General features: G+C 41.9%; 1 protein-coding gene across 21 annotated transcripts in view; it reads left to right on the top strand.

Annotated features, from left to right (window-relative positions):
* LOC109864680 (protocadherin alpha-C2) overlaps positions 1-3,359 on the top strand; it is a 202,713-nt gene extending 199,354 nt beyond the window's left edge. For 17 of the 21 annotated variants that reach the window (XM_031798575.1, XM_031798568.1, XM_031798583.1 and 14 more), the window contains one exon: positions 216-3,359. In XM_031798575.1, the coding sequence (XP_031654435.1) occupies positions 216-517 (302 nt within the window). In that variant the 3' untranslated portion in view covers positions 518-3,359. The remainder of the gene's footprint in view (positions 1-215) is intronic. The other 4 variants (XM_031798577.1, XM_031798576.1, XM_020452548.2 and 1 more) reach the window with 1 other exon arrangement.
* The last annotated feature ends 20,632 nt before the right edge of the window (positions 3,360-23,991 follow it).

Here is a 23,991-nt window from a genome sequence, read left to right as displayed (position 1 = left end):
GAAGAGTCTGACACGGCAGAGGTTTCCAAGTCTTTTCAAGAAAGTGTCCAAGACTGTGACACCAATGACAACATTGACAGTTGTACCAATGACATTGTTGTTTACAACCATCTTACAACCCGTCTATATAGACAATATTGATGACAATGATTGTGAGAGAGATGATTCCAGTACAACATTAATAACCCTTCGTTGTTCTCTGTCTCTGTCTCTAGATGCTGAGGGTGGAGAGGTGTCCCCACCCATGGGAGCCGGAGTGGACAGTAACAGCTGGCACTTCCGTTACGGCGCCGGCGGTCCTGGAGGACCCCCCCAGCACCTGAAGCCCGGCGAGGTCCCCCCCGAAGCCTTCATCATCCCTGGATCGCCCGCCATCATCTCTATCCGCCAGCAGGGAGGAGAGGACGACAAGAGCGACTTCATCAGCTTCGGAAAGAAGGAGGAGGCCAAGAAGAAGAAGAAGAAGAAGAAGGAGAAGAAGGATAAGAAGGATAAGGGGAAGGATGATGATGAGTAGAGGAGGAGGAGGAGGAGGAGGAGGAGGAAGAGAAGGAAGGGGAGCTGTTGAAACAGAGGTACCAACCAAAGTCCACCGGGAAACAAAAATACAATTATTTTAGACCACAGGTGAAAAGAGATTCCCAATTCTACTTCATAATCTCTGGCTCAGTAACACAGACAGGCAGACAAAGTCTGCTGCAGTCTGCTCTATACCCACCCCTGCAACAAAGATAATAGCCCAAATCTCTCTGGTAAAAATCGGGCTTTACCAAGATTATTGTAGATTACTGTCGCCTCAAAAATCTCTTACTGGGGTAATTGATTAATCATGCCTTGATGAGAAAAAAACAACAGATGAATAAATGTTCCACCATGCCCCCAGGTGCCTATACACCTTGAGCCAAACGATTCCCTCCCTACTCTTCTCAGCGAGGGGACGAAAGCCACTGTCTCCCCTCACCCTCTGCTTTTCACCCTCCCACCCACGGATACGTTGGCACCTCTGTCTTACCCCTTCCCACCATGTTGTATAATTCTCTCTCTTTGAGAGGAAAAGAAAATCCAACAGCCAGAAGAAAACAGCTCTGTGCCTCGGAAAGAGAGCAAAAAAAAAGAAGGAAATGACGAGAAGAAAGTCAACTGAAGACGAGTTAAATGTTGCTGATTTAAGAGCTGGACACTCACACTTGTAAATAGCACGGGAGAGAGTTGCTGAGGCTAAAGGCTAAAGGCTAAAGGCTAACACGGCACTGCTGCTGCTGCGGCTTCCTATCGCGCTCTCTAGCTGTCAGTGTTCCCTGTGACGGCAAGGAAAACATGGCTGTCAAGGACAAAACACATACACGCTGACACACACTCGCTGTAACAACCCGGACACTGAGAACACCTGAGAACTGGAGAGAGGTCAAAAAAAAAAAAAAAAAAAAAAATACAGGAGCAGCCAAGAAAACGACATTGTGTTTAATACGGAACGCAAGCTGTACAGAACGCAAGCTTTTTCCTAAGCAGTACACATGTGTACAGTAGATCTACTCTCTCAGGGTTGGCACAGCAGCATCCCCTGCAGTTACTCCTGATGGGTTCGCTCACTACTCTCTTTTGGGACAACGAGATCCTTTTCTCTCACCCAATGCAAACAGATAGAACGAGGAATGGAGAGACAGGAGGAACACTTCAGTCTCCTGAGAACGAAAGAGAGAAGAGTCCAGTTGAGTTGGCCTGTGATCCAGCTTGTTGATCTGAGCTCCGTTGGAACCTTGTAGAATAGCAGGAGCGTCTCTAGCTAAAGATGATCTCTTCTACTCTCCCCCTGCCACTCAGCAAAAGCCTGAGGCTTTCTGCTCTGAATGTTTGGTAGCAACCATCACTTACCTGATATCCAACCTGATCCCCCATCCTCCACATTCCCACCCCACCCTTTCCACTCCTTGCCCCTGCCCACACAGATTCTCATCCCCACCCTTACACCAACCACAGACTGCTTCTTCACATGATGATGATGATGATGAATTTGTGAAACTTTTTCACTTTCTATTTGTTCTTGGAGAAGACCCTCGATTTCCTACTCTGTTTAGTTAGCTTTAACTGATCTGCAGCGCTTCTGCTTGTCCCACCCACCTTGCCCTCAGCCTTTCTCTTTTCTCTGGCCGTGGACTCCCCCTCTAGCCCCATGTTCTTTCAGGGTGAACTGGGAAGGCTGAACATTGTGGTGTGCTGGGAACAGCATGGAGTAATGTGGAAGAGGCCTGAAGAACCCAGTCGGGACCGGGGGTCCATTATTCTGAGTTCTATAACGCCAGCTGTCTCCAAGTGCAAAACGGTTGAGTGCTTTTAACTTGTGAATACTACACTGTTCATTCCTGTTTGTGGTCACTGGCGAGAGGGGACGAGGTGGGATGGGGACAGGGATGGGGTGGATGTCTGGGACATGGTTCTGAGAGCTAGGCTTATCCTTCATGTTCCTGGGTACACGTATATCTCGAAATTGATTGATTATGATTGGTGAATCAAAACAGTAGGTCATCCATTGGCTTTTATGTACACGATAAATGTAGAGTTAGACTTGCTTTTTATATATGTGGCCTGTGCATTAATAAATGCAGTGTATACTGCTAACTATTACATTATTAATGAATAAATAAGGGCATCTAAGGATTCCCACCCCACAGCTCTATCCCATCAATCCCCTCTCAGGAGGTTTTGTAATCAGCCCTGCTTCGATTGGTTCCCCGTTCCCCTGCCTGTATGTTGTTGCAACACCCCCCCCCCCCCCCCTCCAGGTTTTGCGGCTCAATATGACGTCACTCCACTAAAGCGGCTGCTGCATGTTCGTCTCAAAGGAAACTCAAACAATATAGAGATACAATATATATATATATAGAAATAGATGGCTATGATTTTATTGTTTCGTATTATAATTTTACTTTATGACTCCCACAGGAGATATGTGTATGTACCGTCTCTGTCATGCATCTTCTACATATTACACCCTCCGCACTCCACAAGACAGTGGTGTTGTATGACGTTAACTAAACCTTTTCGATATTTGTAAATGCTGTTGTGTGATGCCCTTGATCTCAACTCTGTTCATTTTGTTTAATGGAAATAAGATTTTCGTTTTTGAGAACAAGCAACAACAACAACAAAAAAAAACGTTTTGTGTCCGGCTTTGACATGATGATCTAACTAACACTGTAATATTGTAACTGAAATATGTATGATCCTGTGATGAGCTATCTCTTCCCTTTCAACAGAAAAAAATAAAAAAATAAACACGAAAAAAGAAGACAATTCCTATGTAAAAATTGTATATGTAGTGTATGCTTGTGTTTAGTGAGCGTTCACGCGGTCATTCTTTTATCAGTGTATGATGGTGACCAATGGTGGCGCTGTCCTGGCCTACTGATCAGTACAGATCTGTTGTGAAACCTTTTTTGTACACCTGCTCATCTACTGTGACGGTGAAGTAGTGACATTTAATTTCTTTCTGTTTTTTTTTATTTGACCTAAATGGATACAGTGGTAATGTGTTTTGTTTATAAATCACTAAATAAAAAATTTCTTTCATAAAATGAGACTGACGTTGTCGCCTTGGAGCTTGCTTGGAAACAGGCATTCTCTCACACACACACACACACACACATACACACACACACCTTCTCCCTCTTTGCATGAGCAGCACAGTTGCAATCAGTACACTGTAAAAAATATTGTGCCCCTTTTACTTAAACATTTTTTGGTAACTATTTGCATCAGCCTTTTAAGTAAATCCAAAAAGGAGGATCATTTAGGTATAATATACTTCGCTTTTAGTGCATCACAAACTCAAATATATTAAGTGCAAACAACTAACAGGATCTCAATAATTCCTTTCATTCAACTTAATTTTATCACATTCAGAACATTTTTTTTTAGTTTGACCTGCTTAAGTCCTTCAAGTCCCAGAACTAATGTTATAAGTTTGATATACTTAATGTAATCAGTTACAGAACTAACATTGTAAGGTTAATTTGCTGAATTTACTCCGTATCGTAATTGATATTCTATGTTTTATCTACAAATGATTTTTCTCAGTTACTTATGGTACTCAGGTTCGTAAAATGTATTCAATCTTACTACTCAAATATATACTCGCAAATATACTTAAAAAGCTGATGCAAATAGTTACCTCAATAGACTTGGGAAAATGGACTAAAAATGGTATTTCTATACAAGGGAATATGCAAAAAGAAACAACAGTGTTCAACTTCAAGCTTCAACACCTTTATTTTCAATAAAGGTTTTCTTCAAACATCAATTGCCTCTTACTCCTTAAGCATTTGTGGAGAGCTCATTACTTTGTCATCTTTAATCATTCTGCGTATAAATCCACCTTGCCTCCTTAGGTAAAGTTACATCCAGATATCTTGCACCTGACTACAAATCATCTCAGAAATCCACAAGTGCATATGGAGTAAATTTGAAAACAAAGCTGTTTTTTAAACAGGAATTTACTATGTCTCTTATGACTTCACCTGACAAAGAGCATCATGTAAACTGTAGCACCTATACCACCTAGCAACTAGCCTTTCAGCTTACTGAGTAGGGTTTAGACCACAGTTGGTGAGTGGCCCTTTGAGAGTTCTCATAGATATCTTTAGACATCTCTGAAAACAAGTAACTTCATCTTTAGAGCCTGGACCCGTGGGAAGGTCCTGAGATCACCACTTGGTGAAGAATACCTTTTGGAACACCTCAAAGGTATATTTCAGTTCTTTGGGGTACCTTAGATTCAAGTCATAGATGAGGCCCATATACAAGGTACGTGACTGTGTAACACCACAAATACCAGACAGGACCTCTGCTCCTTCGATGCAGATCCCATGCTCTATATTCTGGTGCAGATCCTTCACAGTGAACACCTTCATCACATGCTGAACGAGGTCCTCTCGGATCACGGTGTCGTTAGCATCCTGAGTGAAACAATTAAGAAATAACAGGCTAGGCTATTACGTTAACTGTGCCACTTGAGAGGGAAACAAAGGAAGATACCTAATTTAGAGATAAATAAGGATACAAAAATAAAAACCTTTACCTTGTGTTCTGTAATAAGGTCTTCAACCCTCTCGCCAAGGAATATGATCAGGGCATGGATCACACTGTCTCTTCTTTCCTGGATGGTGTCGCACTGTAATATGATGTTATACAAATATTTGCATTTAATACCGGGAACTAAATACATACAGTATAACCTATATACTATTGTGAAGGTGTTCCAGAGCAACAGTTGCAATTCTTCTGAACCCTTCCTTAATCAGAGAGAGAGAGAGAGAGAGGAAACATCTTCTGAACAGATAAGGACAACAGGTGATCTGAGAGACAGAATGCTGTTGGGAAACTCCTCCCAAGGCATGTGCAGAGTGAGAATGTTCAGACTAATCTTTGATGCATATACAATTGTAGATTAGAATATTAGGTAAGATAACACAAAATATTTAAATGAATATTTTTTTAAATGGACCTACATTTACTATTTTCATTCAGCTGTATTTTGTACCTGGTTGGGTTTAAAAAGGGCTGACCATCTTTCTTTGAAGTCCTCACAGGAAGGGCCTGAAAACATCTTGTCTTCGATATTAGAAGGTCTTTGCCATTTTGACACTCACAATGTTGTGGTTGTCACGTATTTGTACTTGAAAGCAGCAGCTCTTACATTGCATGTGCCGCCTGATCCCTACGGAATCAAGATGTGTGTGTATACATCAGCACAAACATATATTATTACTTGTGTAACCTTTATTTAACTAGGCAAGTCAGTTAAGAACAAATTGTTATTTACAGTGACAGCCTACAGAGGAACAATGGGTTAACTTCCTTGTTCAGGGGCAGAACGACAGATTTAGACCTTGTCAGCTCGGGGATTCGATCCAGCAACCTTTCGGTTACCGGCACAGCACTCTAACCACTAGGTTACCTGCTGCCCCCATACGCTATCTCATTCTAAAATAAGGAAGACACACATTGTCTATACCTGCCTGGGCGACAACACATTGAGTAAAACACTAATAGGACCCTATGAAATCCTTGTTCTATTTGTCCCAAATGCTGTTTTATTTTCCAGAATTCCGTGTTAACTTTTTGTTGCCTAACATGTTCATTCCATTTGGTTGATTTAAAAATAAAGGATACATCTAATACCTATTATTCACACTAATGTTGGGGTACTGTAATAAAAATATCCTGTGTATCCTGTCCGAGGGGTACCGTGTATTCTGTTTAAATTTCTGGATTCCGTCTTTGCATTGCAGAAATCATGGGGCCCTACAAGCACTTATGTGAGTTACAATGAAAACACACAGACATTTGAATATACTGACGTACCTTTCCAATGTATTCTGGAAAATATGGTCTGTCCGGTACTCAGGAACGTCTGAATACCTATACATAAAGAAGAGTTGTATTAAAATTTATAACAATGTCAGGAAAATTTAAAATCAAATGACTTCAGCTTTAGATAGCTAGCTAGCTAAAAAAAACAGAAACATCGCAATCCAAGCTGACTTGGAAGAGCTGCTTGTTATATATCTTACTAGCCAGCCCAGTTATTTCATTCAGCTAGTTTGGCTGTTATTGACTAGATTATTATATAGATTAGATAGATATTGACTGCACAAGGTCAATGTTTGCAGTGCTGCCTTTGAACGTGTTGCGAACAAGTGCACAGCAAGAAGGTTTCTGCAAGGACAGGTGTTGCTAGATAACTAGGTGTAGTTAGCTAGCTAGCTACGTATTGTTCCTACCCATCTCTGCCTGGGTAGCTTGCCTTGCAGGCAAACATTCAATTGCAGGGGCACCATGTGTTCAGTTCTACTGTAATGTTTGCAGTAAGTAAAACCAGAAACCTATTATTTTAAGTAAAAATCATTGATTTTCTTTTGCAATATGTACGAAGTCCGTGGGTACATTTTTAGAGTGTATATTTGCCTCACAGTTGGACCTTGTTGCTAGGGAGAGTGAGAGAGGGGGGAGGGGTGAGAGACAGGGCTAGAGTGTTTCTCTTCAAGTTGAAGAGAGAGAGAGAGAGAGAGTGAGAGAAAAAGAGCAGACATTGATCTGCATCAGTCTGTGGAGAATAGGCAGGCATTCTCTCACACACACACACACACACACACACACACACACACACACACACACACACACACACACACACACACACACACACCTGTCTCTGTTGTGGCACCCAGTCAGAACGGCTCAGTCCCAAAGGAGATGAGAGAGACTGGCTGAGTGACCTGGCTCCTCCTATTGTCCTCTGTGACTGCCACAGTCACAGTTTGTCCTGAAGAACACCTGCTTTTATATCAAACCTTGAATCAATTATACTTGAATTAATTGTTTATTGACTAAATATGAAGAGGTCAAATAATTTGACCATAGAGCACAGTGCATACAGTGATCGCATTTTGGTCCACCAAAGAGACACCTAGGATTTGGTAAATGGTTTGTAGACCACAGTGGAAAAGTTTAAGTTAAATCACAAGAAAAGCATTTAAACAATACTGCTGTACTACTGTAATACCACAGTGATATACATATTTATCAGGTCCTTAGAGGAGCCCTGTGTATATATTATAATTTCACACAGAACAAGGAGACCCATTTTGCCTATAATCAGTCCCAGCAGACATCAAGTTGGCCGCAATTCGTAACTGAATAATGTCATGACGTTGCCCTCTTTGGGTACAGCAAGCCCATCCCCCTCTCCCTGCCTCCCCCTTGACTCCTTCAACTAGGCTGCTGTGGTCAGAGAGAGGTCGTAAATTCCTGAGGAGAGGACAGTATAGAGAGAGAGTGAAGTTTCATAGAGAACAAAGGAATTTCTTCCACCTCACAGAACCTGAGGTCCGAACAACGTTTACCTTCTGGAGAAGGTATAAAAGATTGGTGAAGATTCCAGCTACGAACTGGTCCGTTTGTTACAACTTGGGGAAGCTCATGGGAGACGGTGTGGCCACATTACCATAACGCTGTTTATATAATAGCCTCAGATATGAGGTTTACATCTAATTGTTGTATAAGATGAATGAATGAGTATGATACTGTTTGTAAAATTGTGTCATTTGATGTTGGACTGTTTAATGAAGGAAATTCCCTTTTGAGTTGAACTAAATCAGAGGACCGCCCATGAGCCCAGTTAGCGCCAGGCATCCTGGAGCAGCCCCTTTTCTGCAATTCTGAATAAAACCCCAATTTTGAGAAATTCTCACTAGACCGTGTTTCTCTCAATCACGGGAGTACAAAGGTTGCAGACCATTGCTGAATCTTTTAACCATACCACGTGGATAAACTCTTGGACTATCGATACCGACAGAATAAGAACAAGTCTTTGATATTAATTACTAGTCTGCAGCTAGGAATTCGGTATCATTGAACACGAAGAACGACAACCGCCGAAACATCCATTCTACAACAACATGAATGAATGTCACTCTGAACTAATCATTATAACCACGGCAGAGAGAGAGAGACGGACAATTCTACAAAAGAAACAAACTTTTCAACAGCGATCAAGACGACACACTGAGCGTAAATATATATATATATATATTGATTGCAATTGTTCCCGAATGAGTGAGCGTTCATGTGTAAAGGATTAGCATTTCAATTGTTAACCCTGTAGTGACTTCTTAGTCGACCCCCACTTCCCTTTTGTCTAACAAGCCGCCATGCCGGTTTAGCCCACTAGGGCACATTCTCGTATACTTTCTTGTAACCATATTTACTTTGTTGTTTTGTTTATGCATTTCTGTGAATGACTTAGTTAGTTAATAAATAAATGATTTAAGACAATTGATGTATGGATGACTCATAGAGAAGACTGGGTTCGTGCAGATAACCAACAATTTACGACATTTAGAATGAGACTAACGTGAGGTAAAATAAATAATTCATTAATCAGAAGACTATGGATCAGATATGAAAATATCTGAATAGTTATTTTAGGAAATGATAACTGTTATATGAATATTTTCCTTGGTGTCCCGACTTCCTCGTTAATTACAGTTACATGATTAATCAGTTTGATCGCGTAATACTAATTACAGAGAATCTTTGATAAAAAAGTCTTCAATTTTATGATAGTAAAGACACGACAATAAATAGTTGGTGTTATAAGACCAATAAAGGCTTCAAATGTGTGGTACAATGAGGACAACAGAAAATGATGAACAAAGTATGGCATACAGTGCATTCGGAAAGTATTCAGACCCCTTGACTTTTTCAACATTTTGTCACGTTACAACCTTATTCTAAAATGGATTAAATAAATGTTTTTGCTCATCAGTCTACACACAGTTCCCCATAAAGGCAAAGCAAAAAATATATATTTTCTTTTATAAAAGACTGAAATACCTTATTTATGTAAGTAGTCAGACGCTTTGCAATGAAACTCATAATTGAGCTTAGGTGCCGTCCTGTTTCCATTGGAATCCTTGAGATGTTTCTACAACTTGACTGGAGTCCACCTGTGGTAAATTCAATTGATTGAACTTGATTTGGAAAGGCACACACCTGTCTATATAAGGTACAAACAGTTAGTGCATTTCAGAGCAAAAACCATGCCATGAAGGCGAAGGCATTGTCTATAGAGCTCCGAGACAGGACTGTGTTGAGGTGCATATCCGGGGAAGGGTACCAAAACATTTCTGCAGCATTGAAGGTCCCTCCATCATTCTTAAATGGAAGAGGTTTGGAACCACCAAGACTCTTCCTAGAGCTGTCCACCCAGTCAAACTGAGCAATCCGGGGAGAAGGGCCTTGGTCAGGGAGGTGAACAAGAACCCGATGGTCACTCTGACAGAGCTCCAGAGTTCCTATGTGGAGATGGGAGAACCTTCCAGAAGGACAACCATTTCTGCAGCACTCTACCAATCAGGCATTTATGGTATAGTGGCCAAACAGAAGCCACTCCTCAGTAAAAGGCACATGACAGCCTGCTTAGAGTTGGCCAAAAGGCACCAAAAGGACTCTCAGACCATGAGAAACAAGATTCTCTGGTCTGATGACACCAAGATTGAACTCTTTGGCCTGAATGCCAAGCGTCTGGAGGAAACCTGGCACCAACCTTACGGTGAAGCATGGTGGTGTCAGGATTATGCTGTCGGGATGTTTTTCAGCAGCAGGGACAGGGAAACTAGTCAGGATCGAGGGAAAGATGAACAGAGTAAAGTACAGATAGATCCTTGATGAAAACCAGCTCCAGAGCTCTCAGGACCTAAGACTGGGGCGAAGATTCACCTTCCAACAGGACAACGACCCTAAGCACACAGCCACCACAATGCAGGAGTGGCTTCGAAACAAGTCTCTGAATGTCCTTGAGTGGCCCAGCCAGAGCCCGAAGTTGATCCTGATCAAACATCTCTGGAGAGACCTGAAAATAGCTGTGCAGCAACGCTCCCCATCCAACCTGACAGAGCTTGAGAGGATCTGCAGAGAAAAATGGGAAAAACTCCCCAAATACAGGTGTGTCAAGTTTGTAGCGTCATACACAAGAATACTCAAGGCTGTAATCGCTGCCAAAGGTGCTTCAACAAAGTACTGAGTAAAGGGTCTGAATAATTATGTAAATGTAATATTTCAGTTTATATTTTTTATACTAAAAACTTTTTTTTGCTTCTTCATTATGGGGTACTGTGTGTAGATTGATGAGGGGGGGGGTGAAAATATAATACATTTTTTAATGAGGCTGTAACGTAACAAAATGTGAAAAAAGTCAATGGGTCTGAATACTTTCCGAATGCACTGTATCATAGGTTTTAAGATGAGATCTACTCAAAATAATGTTCCACTGTTGTTTGATACTTTCACTGGGCATGTGAACATTCCAACTTGTCTCAACATTCCTTTATCAGCCTGTGAACATTCCAACTTGTCTCAACATTCCTTTATCAGCCTGTGAACATACCAACTTGTCTCAACATTCCTTTATCAGCCTGTGAACATTCCAACTTGTCTCAACATTCCTTTATCAGCCTGTGAAGATTGCAACTTGTCTCAACATTCCTTTATCAGCCTGTGAACATTCCAACTTGTCTCAGCATTCCTTTATCAGCCTGTGAACATATACACTACCAGTCAAGAGTTTGGACACACCTACAAATTCAAGGGTTTTTCTTTATTTTTACTATTTTCTACATTGTAGAATAATAGTGAAGACATAAAAAAGATGAAATAACACCTATGGAATCATGTAGTAACTACAAGGTCGACCGATTATGATTTTTCAACGCCGATACCGATACCGATTATTGGAGGGCCAAAAAAAGCCGATACCGATTAATCGGCCGATTTAAAAAATATATATGTTTGTAATAACGACAATTACAACAATACTGAATTAACACTTATTTTAACTTAATATAATACATCAATAAAAATCCATTTGGAGAAGTAAAAGTGCAATATGTGTCATGTAAAAAATCTAACATTTGACTTCCTTGCTTAGAACATGAGAACATATGAAAGTTGGTGGTTCCTTTTAACATGAGACTTCAATATTCCAAGGTAAGAGGTTTTAGGTTGTAGTTAATATAGTATTTATAGGACTATTTCTCTCTATACCATTTGTATTTCATATACCTTTGACTATTGGATGTTCTTATAGGCACTATAGTATTGCCAGTGTAACAGTATAGCTTCCGTCCCTCTCCTCGCCCCTACCTGGGCTCGAATCAGGAACACATCTACAACAGCCACACTCGAAGCAGCATTACCCATCGCTCCACAAAAGCCGCGGCCCTTGTAGAGCAAGGGGAATAACTACTCCAAGTCTCAGAGCGAGTGACGTTTGAAACACTATTAGCGCACACCCAGCTAACTAGCTAGCCATTTCACATCGGTTACACCAGCCATTAGGCTGATAGGCTTGAAGTCATAAACAGCACTGTGCTTGCGAAGAGCTGCTGGCAAAACGCAGAAAGTGCTGTTTGAATGAATGCTTACGAGCCTGCTGCTGCCTACCATCGCTCAGTCAGACTGCTCTATCAAATCATAGACTTAATTAAAACATAATAACACACAGAAATACGAGCCTTTGGTAATTAATATGGTCGAATCCGGAAACTATCATTTCGAAAACAAAACGTTTATTATTTCAGTGAAATACGGAACCGTTCTGTATTTTATCTAACATCCATAAGTCTAAATATTCTTGTTACATTGCACAACCTTCAATGTTATGTCATAATTACATAAAACTCTGGCAAATGAGTTCGCAATGAGCCAGGCAGCCCAAACTGTTGCATATACCCTGACTCTGAGTGCAATGAACGCAAGAGAAATAACACAATTTCACCTGGTTAATATTGCCTGCTAAACTGGATTTATTTTAGCTAAATATGCAGGTTTAAAAATATATACTTCTGTGTATGGATTTTAAGAAAGGCATGGGTGTTTATGGTTAGGTACAGTCGTCCAACGATTGTGCTTTTTTCACAAATGCGGTTTTGTTAAATCATCCCCCAGCGTTGCATCGATTATATGCAACGCAGGAAACGATAGATAAACTAGTAATATCATCAACCATGTGTAGTTATAACTAGTGATTATGATTTATTTATTGTTTTTTATAAGATAAGTTTAATGCTAGCTAGCAACGTACCTTGGCATCTACTGCATTTGCGTAACAGGCAGGCTCCTCATGGGGTGCAATGAGATGCAGGTGGTTAGAGCGTTGGACTAGCTAACTGTAAGGTTGCAAGATTGAATCCCCCGAGCTGACAAGGTGAAAATCTGTCGTTCTGCCCCTGAACAAGGCAGTTAATCCACCGTTCCTAGGCCGCCATTGAAAATAAGAACGTGTTGTTAACTGACTTGCCTAGTTAAATAAAGGTATAAAAAAATGTAATTCGTCAAAATCTGCGCCAAATAATACTGATTTCCGATTGTTATGAAAACTTGAAATCGGCCCTAATTAATCGGCCATTTCGACCTCTAGTAGTAACCAAAAAAGTAGCCATGCTGGCTAAGTGTGCCTTGAATTCCAAATAAATCACTGACAGTGTCACAAGCAAAGCACCCCCATACCATCACACCTCCTCCTTCATGCGTCATGGTGGGAACCACACATGCGGAGATAATTTGTTCACCTACTCTGCTTCTCACAAAGACACGGCAGTTGGAACCAAAATCGCACATTTGGACTCATCAGACCAAAGGACAGATGTCCAATGGTCTAATGTCAATTGCTCATGTTTCTTGGCCCAAGCAAGTTTCTTCTTATTATTGGTGTCCTATATAAAGGTTTCTTTGCAGCAATTTGACCATGAAGACCAGATTCACGCAGTCTCCTCTGAACAGTTGATGTTGAGATGTGTCTGTTATTTGAACTCTGTGAGGCATTTATTTGGGCTGCAATCTGAGGTAGAGTTAAAGTAATGAGGGACTTATTCTTTGCTTCTTTGAGATGTTCTTGACATAATATGGACTTGGTCTTTTATCTTCTGTATACCTACCATACCTGGGTCACAACACAACTGGTTTTTATCCAACGCATTAAATTAACTTTTAACAAGGCACACCTGTTAATTGAAATGCATTCCAGGTGACTACCTCATGAAGCTGGTTGAGAGAATGCCAAGAGTGTGCAAAGCTGTCATCATGGCAAAGGGTGGCTACTTTGAAGAATCTCAAATATAAAATAGATTTAGATTTGTTCAAAACTTTTTTGGTTACTACATGATTCCATATGTGTTATTTCATAGTTGTGATGTCTTCACTACTATTCTACAATGTAGAAAATAGTAAAAATAAAGAAAAACCTTTGAATGAGTAGGTGCGTCTGAACTTTTGACTGGTACTGTATATCTCATACAGCAAGACATATAATGGTGTGAAAAACATAGAAAGATACTTTTTTTGGAGAGGTTACCATACATTATATATAGTACATTTGATCAGGGGCTTGTGGGGAACCATTTTAATACCATCAAACCTTTGCCACCCCAATGTGGACCAACTTTTGGTCTAGACTATGGACTAACTATCTAAAGTGCTCATTTAGAATTCTAAGAATATTCCAATTAGACTGTGATCCATTGACTTGGTTCCCTGATTTCCACAGTGTTAATTATGGGGTTTGGAGCACTTAAGTGTTCCTCCAGCACATTGATAGCTGAGTGATTAATGGCCGTTTATCTAGCAGGAAGCTTTGAAAGATCTGAGAGCTCTTGTCTCTTTTCACGTCTCTTTTCTCTGCTGCCTCTCATCTGAGTCTTTGAGCTGCATACGATGATGTTTGTTGCTCATCTCTCACCCTCCTCTCTCATTTTATCTCTCTGCCTCTGTCTCTTTCACTCCCTCTTCCATTCTGCATCTTGGAGAAGGGAGGGAGCTGGCGGTGAAGAGAGTTCAAGGGTTCACATGTTAATGCCGCCTGCCAAAACAACCCTCTCTCTCACTCTCCCCTCTCTCTCGCTCTCTCTCTCCAGAATAGGAGGTTTCTATGGTTACCACAAATAGGGGAGATGTCTCCATGGCAACAGCCTTATGATAATCTCATTGTGCAGAGGTGGAGGGTGGAAACAGTGGGGGACCAGGAAGGCAGGATGGGCGGGGTTCCTTCTGTCTGACAATGGACTGTCAGAGTTCTCTCTCTCTCTCTCTCTCTCTCTCTCTCTCTCTCTCTCTCTCTCTCACACACACACACACACACACACACACAAACCTTTTCTCTCTCTTGGTGTCTACGTCAATGAGATGAGATGATTCCCCTGAACCCTCCTCCGATCACAGGTACACTGTCAAGACAAACTTCAGCTGCACTGACCCAGCACACCCTGTGTTCCAGAACAACACCAGACAAACATATAGAATCACAGACATCCTGGTCTGCACGCTTGGGAATAGCATCTCAACTCTCCCCAGAGCATTCACAAGGGGGTCCTAGCCTTCTTAATTTCTGCATTTTGTGTTATTTCAACTCTCTCAGTAACACAAACAAACAAACATACAAGCGAGGGGGAGGGAGGAAAGAGTAGCCAGCAGCGTTTGGTCCGTAGAGTAGTGAATCGCTCCAGTTAATGAATATGGATATGCATTGTGGCAGAACTAACAGACCTCGAGCACTACTAGCAATAGACTGCTATACTAACAGGGGTCTCTGGTCTCTCTTCTACACGACTGTGATCTACTTATATGCCATCCACAAAGATAAATAGGAGCCAATTTAGTCCCACACAACATTATGATGAATACTAGGACTGGTTTTGAGAGAAGGAATGTTTTAAAAAAGGCCCTGAGTGACTCCAACCCTTCAGCTCACTGCAAAAAAAAAAAAAGAAGTGACTTAACCCTGAAAACGGAGTGAGGGATTGTGGAGAGGGAGATGAAGGAGTGCTGCTTAACCTGAAGTCAGGACGAGGTAAGCACTGGATGACTGAAATGCAAAAAGCAGGCGAGGTTCTGCGCAGCGCATACTTAAATGACTGGAACACTTCATTTCATCATGGCTACCTCGCTGTCACTCCCACTCCGTTCAATGTAAGAGTTCATTGTTGCTTATTATGGCTTTTAACAGAGTATTTGGGACGTGAATGTATACCGTACCGGGTTGGAGTGTTTGGGTTTGAGGGATTGAGATGTAATGTTTCAGGGGTTAACGGTTTTGGGGGTGTCTGTGGTGGGGTTTGTCATGTGGTGACAGCCAGCTCTCCTGCCGCAGTGACTCGTCAAGAACAACATCCTGCTGAGGGAAGCAAACAGGGTGGGTCGGAGACATGACCACAGCCAAGCAGACGTGGAGATGGATGTCTGTAATAAATCCACTACGCAGTAACAACGCTTGCCAGGGTTGAAATACAGAGTGCCTAAGAGAGTGCGAGAGAGAGATAATGAAAGAGGGGCAGACAGGCATGGAAATTAAGTGACTGACGGTAAACTCACGCCGGGTCTGCGGAGAGGGAGCGGACAAGGACAGCGTCAGTGTGTGCGGTGGGTGTGTGAAGGACGTGAAGCTCAGACAAAGAGCGTTACCATAAAGCCAATCCAAATGGAGTGAGTGTGTGTTTGCGCAGCACTGCTGAAAGACGCAATGTGCACTTTTGATTTTAATAAAGCTCCATAAATATTCCTATGGAGTGTTGCGTCTGTCATTTGCAGTTTTGTCGTTCTTCATATTGAACACTTACAGTATTTCCCTACTCTGTAGCAGAGCAAGGTAGTGTTGCTGACTCACGGAGCTGGCAGTCACACCTGCCTCACAGGACGTGCCAGACAAACGCCATGTCCCCATGCTGCCCACACTACACAAAGCAGGCTACAGCAGCACAGCGCCGTCCATCTCTGATGACCAACCAACCGTCACGGTCACATTCACAGCCACACCGCAGAGGTGCTTTGTGTAGCCTGGCGTGTTTGTGTCGTCTCTTCCGCTCCAGGCTATGTGCCAGACTGTAGCTGGAGGGTCATAAGAGCGAGGGCACAGTGAACAGGGCACAAGAGAGGTATTAAAAGGGCTGATTAGACCAAACAAAATGGCTGCTGACGCTATATTGGCTGCAGTGGCCAGAGAGACTGGTCTAATGAGGAGTCCAGAGACTGCAGGCCTGAAGTTGATCAGATTTGACCATGAGTCCCTGTTCTCTATTCTCTCTCTCTCTCTCATATGTATAGCATAGTCTCCCTCTATAGAAGACATAACATGCTTTCCCACTGGGCACACACTGGTTGAATCAATGTTGTTTCCTCGCCGTTTCAATGAAATTACATCGAACCCAGGTGAAATAGACCTCGAATTGACGTCTGTGCCCAGTGGGTTCTCGGTGTTTCTTCATAGACCTAGATGATTTGGCTATAGAGGCAAATCTGCCTACAACTGAAAAGCCCTTCCTTGCCTTGCACTGAGGAAAATGCGCAGACTATGCGCCCCATGATGCAATGGGTGGACGACGCAACACACGCTTCTATCTCCCGGAAGCAACACTTTACAGTCACACACAAACAAACAGCTTACAGGTTGATAACACGCGTCTGCAATTCTGTATGCAATTTAGATACGCTTTATACCACCAGCATAACACGTTGCAACGCTGTTGTAGTGCACAATTAGTTGGAAGACCGTCTATCGCTCTCATCTGTTTCGTCCACATTGAGTCTTGCTGGCTCGCGCTGTGAGTGAAAGGCGCTATCTGCTGGAGAAACACAGCACACACGGGCCTGGCAGGGATTATTCATTACGTCCTTGCAACCGTGACCAAACGGAAGCAAACGATACCGGGATGGAACTACCTGAATTTGTTTTTTGCGTTTGCGTGCAAAACGTATTATGTTTGGAGTAAACTGTGTCTGGTCCAAAACGTAATGAATAAAAATGCACGTGCCCAAAAATGCACGTTCACACGAGAATAGTCTGATTGAGCCAAATGCAAGTTTAGCAGCGCATGCCCTGACCAGTCCCTTTGGAGAGGGGGTCTATCACGCTAAACTGATTCACAACTTTAATTAACCAAAATATGACCCCAGCATTATTTCCCGATGTGTGCCTATATATCAGATAAACGTGTATGTTACCGTCACGTTCCATTATTTGCAAGCAAGCAGCAATATATAGAATTACACTGTGTTAGCAATCATATTTAACGAGCTTATTTTATCACTGCAGGTTGTTTCCTATTTCCCACTGTCCCTGGATCAGATGCAAGGAGGATGTCGTCATAGATGCCACAGAGAAGAGGTGGGGTGTTATGTATTGATTCCTAGATTGATATAACTGTTGCTGAGGATTAACGGGCGATGGCTAAACCTCGATGTATGCCTATTGGAACATTGAATAAGAGTGGCACGATGCTGAAGCTTCGCGTGTTTGGAACGTTGCCTTACAGAAACCAAAATGTTTAGGCTAAATGTTTTCCCGACGAATATTGTCTAGTCCTCGAAAACCCGAGAAGCGTATGCGAGTTGTTGTTCAGTGTCACTGCATTCAGTGGATCACGTGCATTCAAATACTAAGGCTAATCATTGGGACAACTACAGTCGGTGCCTTCATTTATTCGATGTGTGCAGTTCTAAAATGACTCTCTGCATGCCGCTGTGTAGCATCAGCCACGAGCTACTTTCAATGAATTGCGCAGGCGCGTCTCTTTCCCTCCCTCCCAATCCCCTCTGGACAGCCGACAGTAAATACTATAATGCGAGCGCAGCAATTGTGAACTGCATGTGTGTTAGCCTACACATCGTGTACAACGGTCCGTGTCCGGCTTTTTCCCGTCAGTTAATTTGGTTGACATGCAATATCTTTATAGGTTGGGATTTAGCTCGTTTTAATCCACCATCTCTCTGTCACTACATTGGGCCTGGAATGGCAGCATTCTGTGGTATTCAGTGTCCAGGTTGGAAAACGAGGTTATTTGCTGACATGGGGACGAGAAGAGGAAGCGTGAGAGTATTTCTAGCTCTTCCCTTTGTGACCGCTGTCCATGGTGCTGAAACATGCTGAAACATGTTGCTCTGTGTAAACATTGGCTTTGTTAATACAGATAAAGGCTTAGCAGATACGAAAAATATTTATCTGGCTTAAAGAGAAGGAATATAATATCTATTGTTTACAGGAAACTCATTCAACAATTTTAGATGAAGTAGTGTGGAAAAAAGGACTGTGGGGTGGGGGATATACTTATCCCATGGGCAAAAAAACTCAAAAGGGGTGATGATATTAATTAACAGTATTTAAAAATAAAAATGTTATTATTATTTCATCTTTATTTAACCAGGTAGGCTAGTTGAGAATAAGTTCTCATTTATACCTGCGACCTGGCCAAGATAAAGCAAAGCAAACAACAACACAGAGTTACACATGGAATAAACAAGCGTACAGTCAATAACACAATATAAAAAAGGAAGTCTATATACAGTGTATGAACATGGCAGGAGGTAAGGCAATAAATAGGCCATAGTAGTGTAGTAATTACACTTGAGCAAATTAACACTGGAGTGATAGATGAGCAGATGAGGATGTGCAAGTAGAAATACTGGTGTGCAAAAGAGCAGAAAAGTAAATAAAAACAGTATGGGGATGATGTAGGTAGATTGGATGGTATATTTACAGATGGGTTATGTACAGCTGCAGCGATTGTTTAGCTGCTCTGATAGCTGATGTTTAAAGTAGCGAGGGAAATATAAGTCTCCAGCTTCAGCGATTTTTGCAATTCGTTCCAGTCATTGGCAGCAGAGAACTGGAAGGAAAGGCGGCCAAAGGAGGTGTTGGCTTTGGGGATGACCAGTGAGACATACCTGCTGGAGCGCGTGCTACAGGTGTGTGTTGTTATCGTGACCAGTGAGCTGATATAAGGCAGAGCTTTACCTAGCATAGACTTATAGATGACCTGGAGCCAGTGGGTCTGGCAATGAATATGTAGCGAGGGCCAGCCGACTAGAGCATACAGGTCACAGTGGTGGTTGGTATATGGGGCTTTGGTGACAAAACCCGATGGCACTGTGATAGACTGCATCCAGTTTGCTGAGTAGAGTATTGGAAGCTATTTTGTAAATGACATCGCCGAAGTCGAGGATCGGTAGAATATTACCAGGGTATGTTTGGCGGCGTGGGTGATCCAAATGTGCAAATTATCCAAACATATCCGCAAGGTAGATGGATGATTTTAAATATGTTATTGGACCATTAACAGATATGGTTCATTAACCTTTACGGACCAAATAATGATGATCCACGATTCATTGAATATATATATATAATAAATGATCAACCCTACAAGCAATACAAGACTCTATTATTATGGTGTGATATTATAATACTGTTTAAAATACCTCAATGGACCTCAAAGAAAATCACACTACAAACTATCACCCTCCATGCTCTTAAGGAAAACACAAATGTCATGGATATATTGGAACTAGTGGATATATGGAGACTTAAATATCCTTACCTAGTGGGATACACATGGCGGAGGCTCAATCAAGCTAGTTTTGACTACTTTCTTATGTCATTCTCGTTGGCACCAAAAGTTTAAAAAGTGTTGATATGGGACGGTCGGACAATCAGATAATTAGAATATACATTGCTCGTACTGAATTTCCATGCGGGTGAGGATATAGGAAATGTAATCAATGACTAGGACAGGGGGGAAAGCACCAAATTATGTATATATCTTCAACACAGAAATGCTACCAAAAAGAATTGACTGAAACGTGTTAGAAATGACGGAGTCACCCATGATTCACCAAACTATATGTTGAAAGAAGAAGCAAAGTACTTTAAGCATGTTTTCGTTTCAGTCTCATAAATCTCCTCTAACCGAAGCTAATTGTATGGATTTTTTTGTTCTATTAATGAGATAAAATGAACATCTGTACAGAAAGACTCAAATGAAAGCCAAATTACAGAAGAGGAACTTCTTGATGCATTTAAAGCTTTTAAGTCCAGGAAAACTCCATGGCTGGGTGGACCGTTATTAGCATGTTTTAAACACTCCTATGAAAATGGTAGATTATCGGACACTCAACGAGGTCTGATTTCATTATTCCTGAAACAGGATATAAGTGGTAAATATAAACATCCAGTCCGTTTAAATATCCAGGGCTGAAAAACGAAATACACTTAAATACACACTACCGTTCAAAAGTTTGGGGTCACTTAGAAATGTAAATAAAGAAAAACACATTTTGTCGTCCATTAAAATAACAATACATTGATCAGAAATACAGTGTCGACATTGTTAATGTTGTAAATGACTATTGTAGCTGGAAACGGCTGGTTTTTAAAGGAATATCTACATAGGCGTATATGGGGGATTGGAAGTGATGCAGACAATTACGTTAATGGAAGCTACAATCTATCTGCAATTTTAAAGCTGACCTACCCCGTAAAAAATATATATAAATTCGATAAATAAACAATGATTTGAGTAGACATATACAGATAAATACATATAATTTATCCTGCATGTGTTTCAATAACGAGTGCGTAAATGTTTCCTGCATGCTGAGCAGTGTCATGTAAGTTTAATATGTAATTTCTTAAGGTTTCTCTAAGTGTCACTGTTCACCAGCTAAGGTTGAATATGTACCACAGCTCTCCTCCCACTGCTGTCATATTCAGAGCTCAGGGTTTGCCACTGATGCAGAAAACCGTGGAAACAATCAGATTGCTCATTCTCTTGGTATACATTTTGGCGTGACTTTAATCAAAACATATCTCAGCCTGTGGAATATTATCATACTTCAAGTGATCTAAATGTACGGCTATTTCTCCACCGTTTTCTAAGGATAGGATGCAAAGGATTCTTGGTGACCGGCCTGGTCGGCTGCGTTGCTTTCTTTCTTATGACGTTGCAGTCCGCCTATGGAGACGTGAGTTATTCTTTTCCGGAGAAGATGAAAGGCGGATCTGTTATTGGAAATATAGCCAGGAATCTCGGGCTAGAGGCGAGAAGACTGTCCACTTTTAAGGCCCGTATTGATACCGAAGGGAGCGGTAAACATTATTGTGACAATCTGAGTACTGGGGATTTTTGATTGTTGCGGAGAGGATCGAGAGAGAGGGGCTTTGTGGCAAGAATACTTTTTGCGCTTTCAAAACAGGAACTTGTGTTAGAGAATCCTTTGGAGCTGCAACGATTAGTCTTCATGCTCAATGTATTAATGATAACTCTCCACAATTTAATGAGGAGTTGATTCAATTTGAAATAGCAGGATCGGCAGATGTTTCAATTGAAAATAACATTGCATTTGCTATGGATCATAAAACTGGAGAAATAAGAGTTTGGGTCAGTTGATTATGAAGAGGAGTCGTCATATGAAATGCAGATCGGTGCCAAGGATTGGTTAGGGTCAGCATCATAGGCAACGTTGATAATACAAGTAACTGATGTAAATGGCAATGCCCTTGTGATATATCTAAAATCTCTGACTAACCCCATTCCTGACAACGCGTCACCTGGCACAGAGGTGGGCATCATTAACGTGCAGGATAGAGACTCTGAGAATAACCGTCAGGTCCACTGCTCCATTCAGCAAAGCGTTCCTTGCTTCTACATCTGTATTGCTTGCTGTTTGGGGTTTTAGGCTGGGTTTCTGTACAGCACTTTGTGACATCAGCTGATGTGAAAGGGGCTATATAAACACATTTGATTGATTGATTAAGCTGGTGCCATCAATCAAAAACGACTATTCTCTGGTGACCACGGCTCTCCACCCTCTGTCCTCCTCTAAAACTTAAACGTATCTGATCATCGGGCTAGTGTCCGTCTTCACCTTTTTACTTACCTTCATTATTGTCATCCTGGCCGCAGGGGAAAGCCCCGACTTTTGTTTGATGGAGTGGTCACCATCCCCAGCGCATACCTCCCTCCAAACAACACAGAGGTGGATGGCACCGGAACTCTCCGCAGCGCCTACCATTTTTTGCGCGTACCTGACGACGGAGCCACGCACAAGTGTACGGTCTTCCACTGACAACACGCTGCCCGCAGATCAGACTCTGAGAAAAACTCCAGCAAACTTTTCTGAAGAACTTGATGACACTGATGGGTCCCCGAAGGTAGGCCTTTATTGTAAATAAAAAAGAAACTACATTTCTTTTCATAATTTAATGGAATAGAGCTATATTGTTATACAATTACAGGTAAGATGCTTTATAACATTTTCCTGGATAAAATCACCGTTCCCCGTGACTATGTCAATGCAGAATGTCTATTTAGCTGACTAGTTTGTTCCCCAGGTTAGATGTAATCTCGTTATGTGGTTTGATTTGTGACGGCGTTTGTACTGTTTGGGATTGATTTATTGGATTTTTCACCTTCACGCAGCGCAGTTTTGATTTCACAGGAAATGTGTTGATATAAGAGTTTTTGGCACTGTTGGAGTCTAAGCTTATTTGAAATGAGGTTATAAAAGAGAGAAATCAAAAGTATGTGGACACCTGATTGTCAAACATAATTCCAAAATCATGGGCATTAATATGGAGTTGGTCCCCCCTTTGCTGCTAAAACAGAAATAACTATTATGGGAAGGCTTTCCACTAGATGTTGGAACATTGCTGCAGGAACTTGCTTCCATTCAGCCACAAGAGCATTAGTGAGGTTGGGCACTGGTGTTTGGTGATTAGGCCTGGCTCGCAGTCTGTGTTCCAATTCATCCAAGGGGTGTTCGATGGGGTTGAGGTAAGGGCTCTGTGCAGGCCAGTCAAGTTCTTCCACACCTATCTCGACAAACCATTTCTGTATGAACATCACTTTGTGCATGGGGGCATTGTCATGCCGAAACAGGAAAGGGCCTTCCCCAAACTATTGCCACAAAGTTGGAAGCACATAATCGTCTAGAATGTCATTGTATGCTGTAGCATTAAGATTTCCCTTCACTGGAACTAAGAGGCCTATCCCGAACCATGAAAACCATTCCTCTTACACCAAACTTTACAGTAGGCATTGGGGCACGTAGCGTTCAAATTGCATACGCCAAACCCAGATTTATCCGTCGGACTGCCACTGATCCAGAGTCCAATGGCGGCAAGTATTTACACCACTCCAGCCGATGCTTCGCATTCCGCATGGTGATCTTAGGCTTGTGTGCGCGGCTGCTCGGCCAAGGAAAACCATTTAATGAAGCTCGAGACGAACAGTTCTTGTGCTGTTGTTGCTTCCAGAGGCAGTTTGGAACTTGGTAGTGAGTGTTGCAACCGAGGACAGACGATTTTTACGTGCTACACATTTCAGCACTCTGCGGTCCCTTTCTGTGAGCTTGTGTGGCCTACCAATTCGCGGCTGAGCTGTTGTTACTCCTAGAAGTTTCTACTTCACAATAACAGCACTTACTGTTGACAGCGACAGCTCTAGCAGGTCAGAAATTTGACGAACTGACTTGTTGGAAAGGTAGTGTCCTGTGACTGTGCCACACTGAAAGACACTGAGCTCTTCAGTAAGGTCATTCTACTGCCAATGTTTGTCTATGGAGATCGCATGGCTGTTGGCTCGACGTTTTACACCCGTCAGCAACGGGTGTGCC

The sequence above is a fragment of the Oncorhynchus kisutch genome, linkage group LG19, assembly GCF_002021735.2.
Source record: "Oncorhynchus kisutch isolate 150728-3 linkage group LG19, Okis_V2, whole genome shotgun sequence".
NCBI classification, from domain to species: domain Eukaryota; kingdom Metazoa; phylum Chordata; class Actinopteri; order Salmoniformes; family Salmonidae; genus Oncorhynchus; species Oncorhynchus kisutch.
Note: the sequence above shows the minus strand (reverse complement) of the source record. Positions and strands in the feature narration are given on the sequence as shown.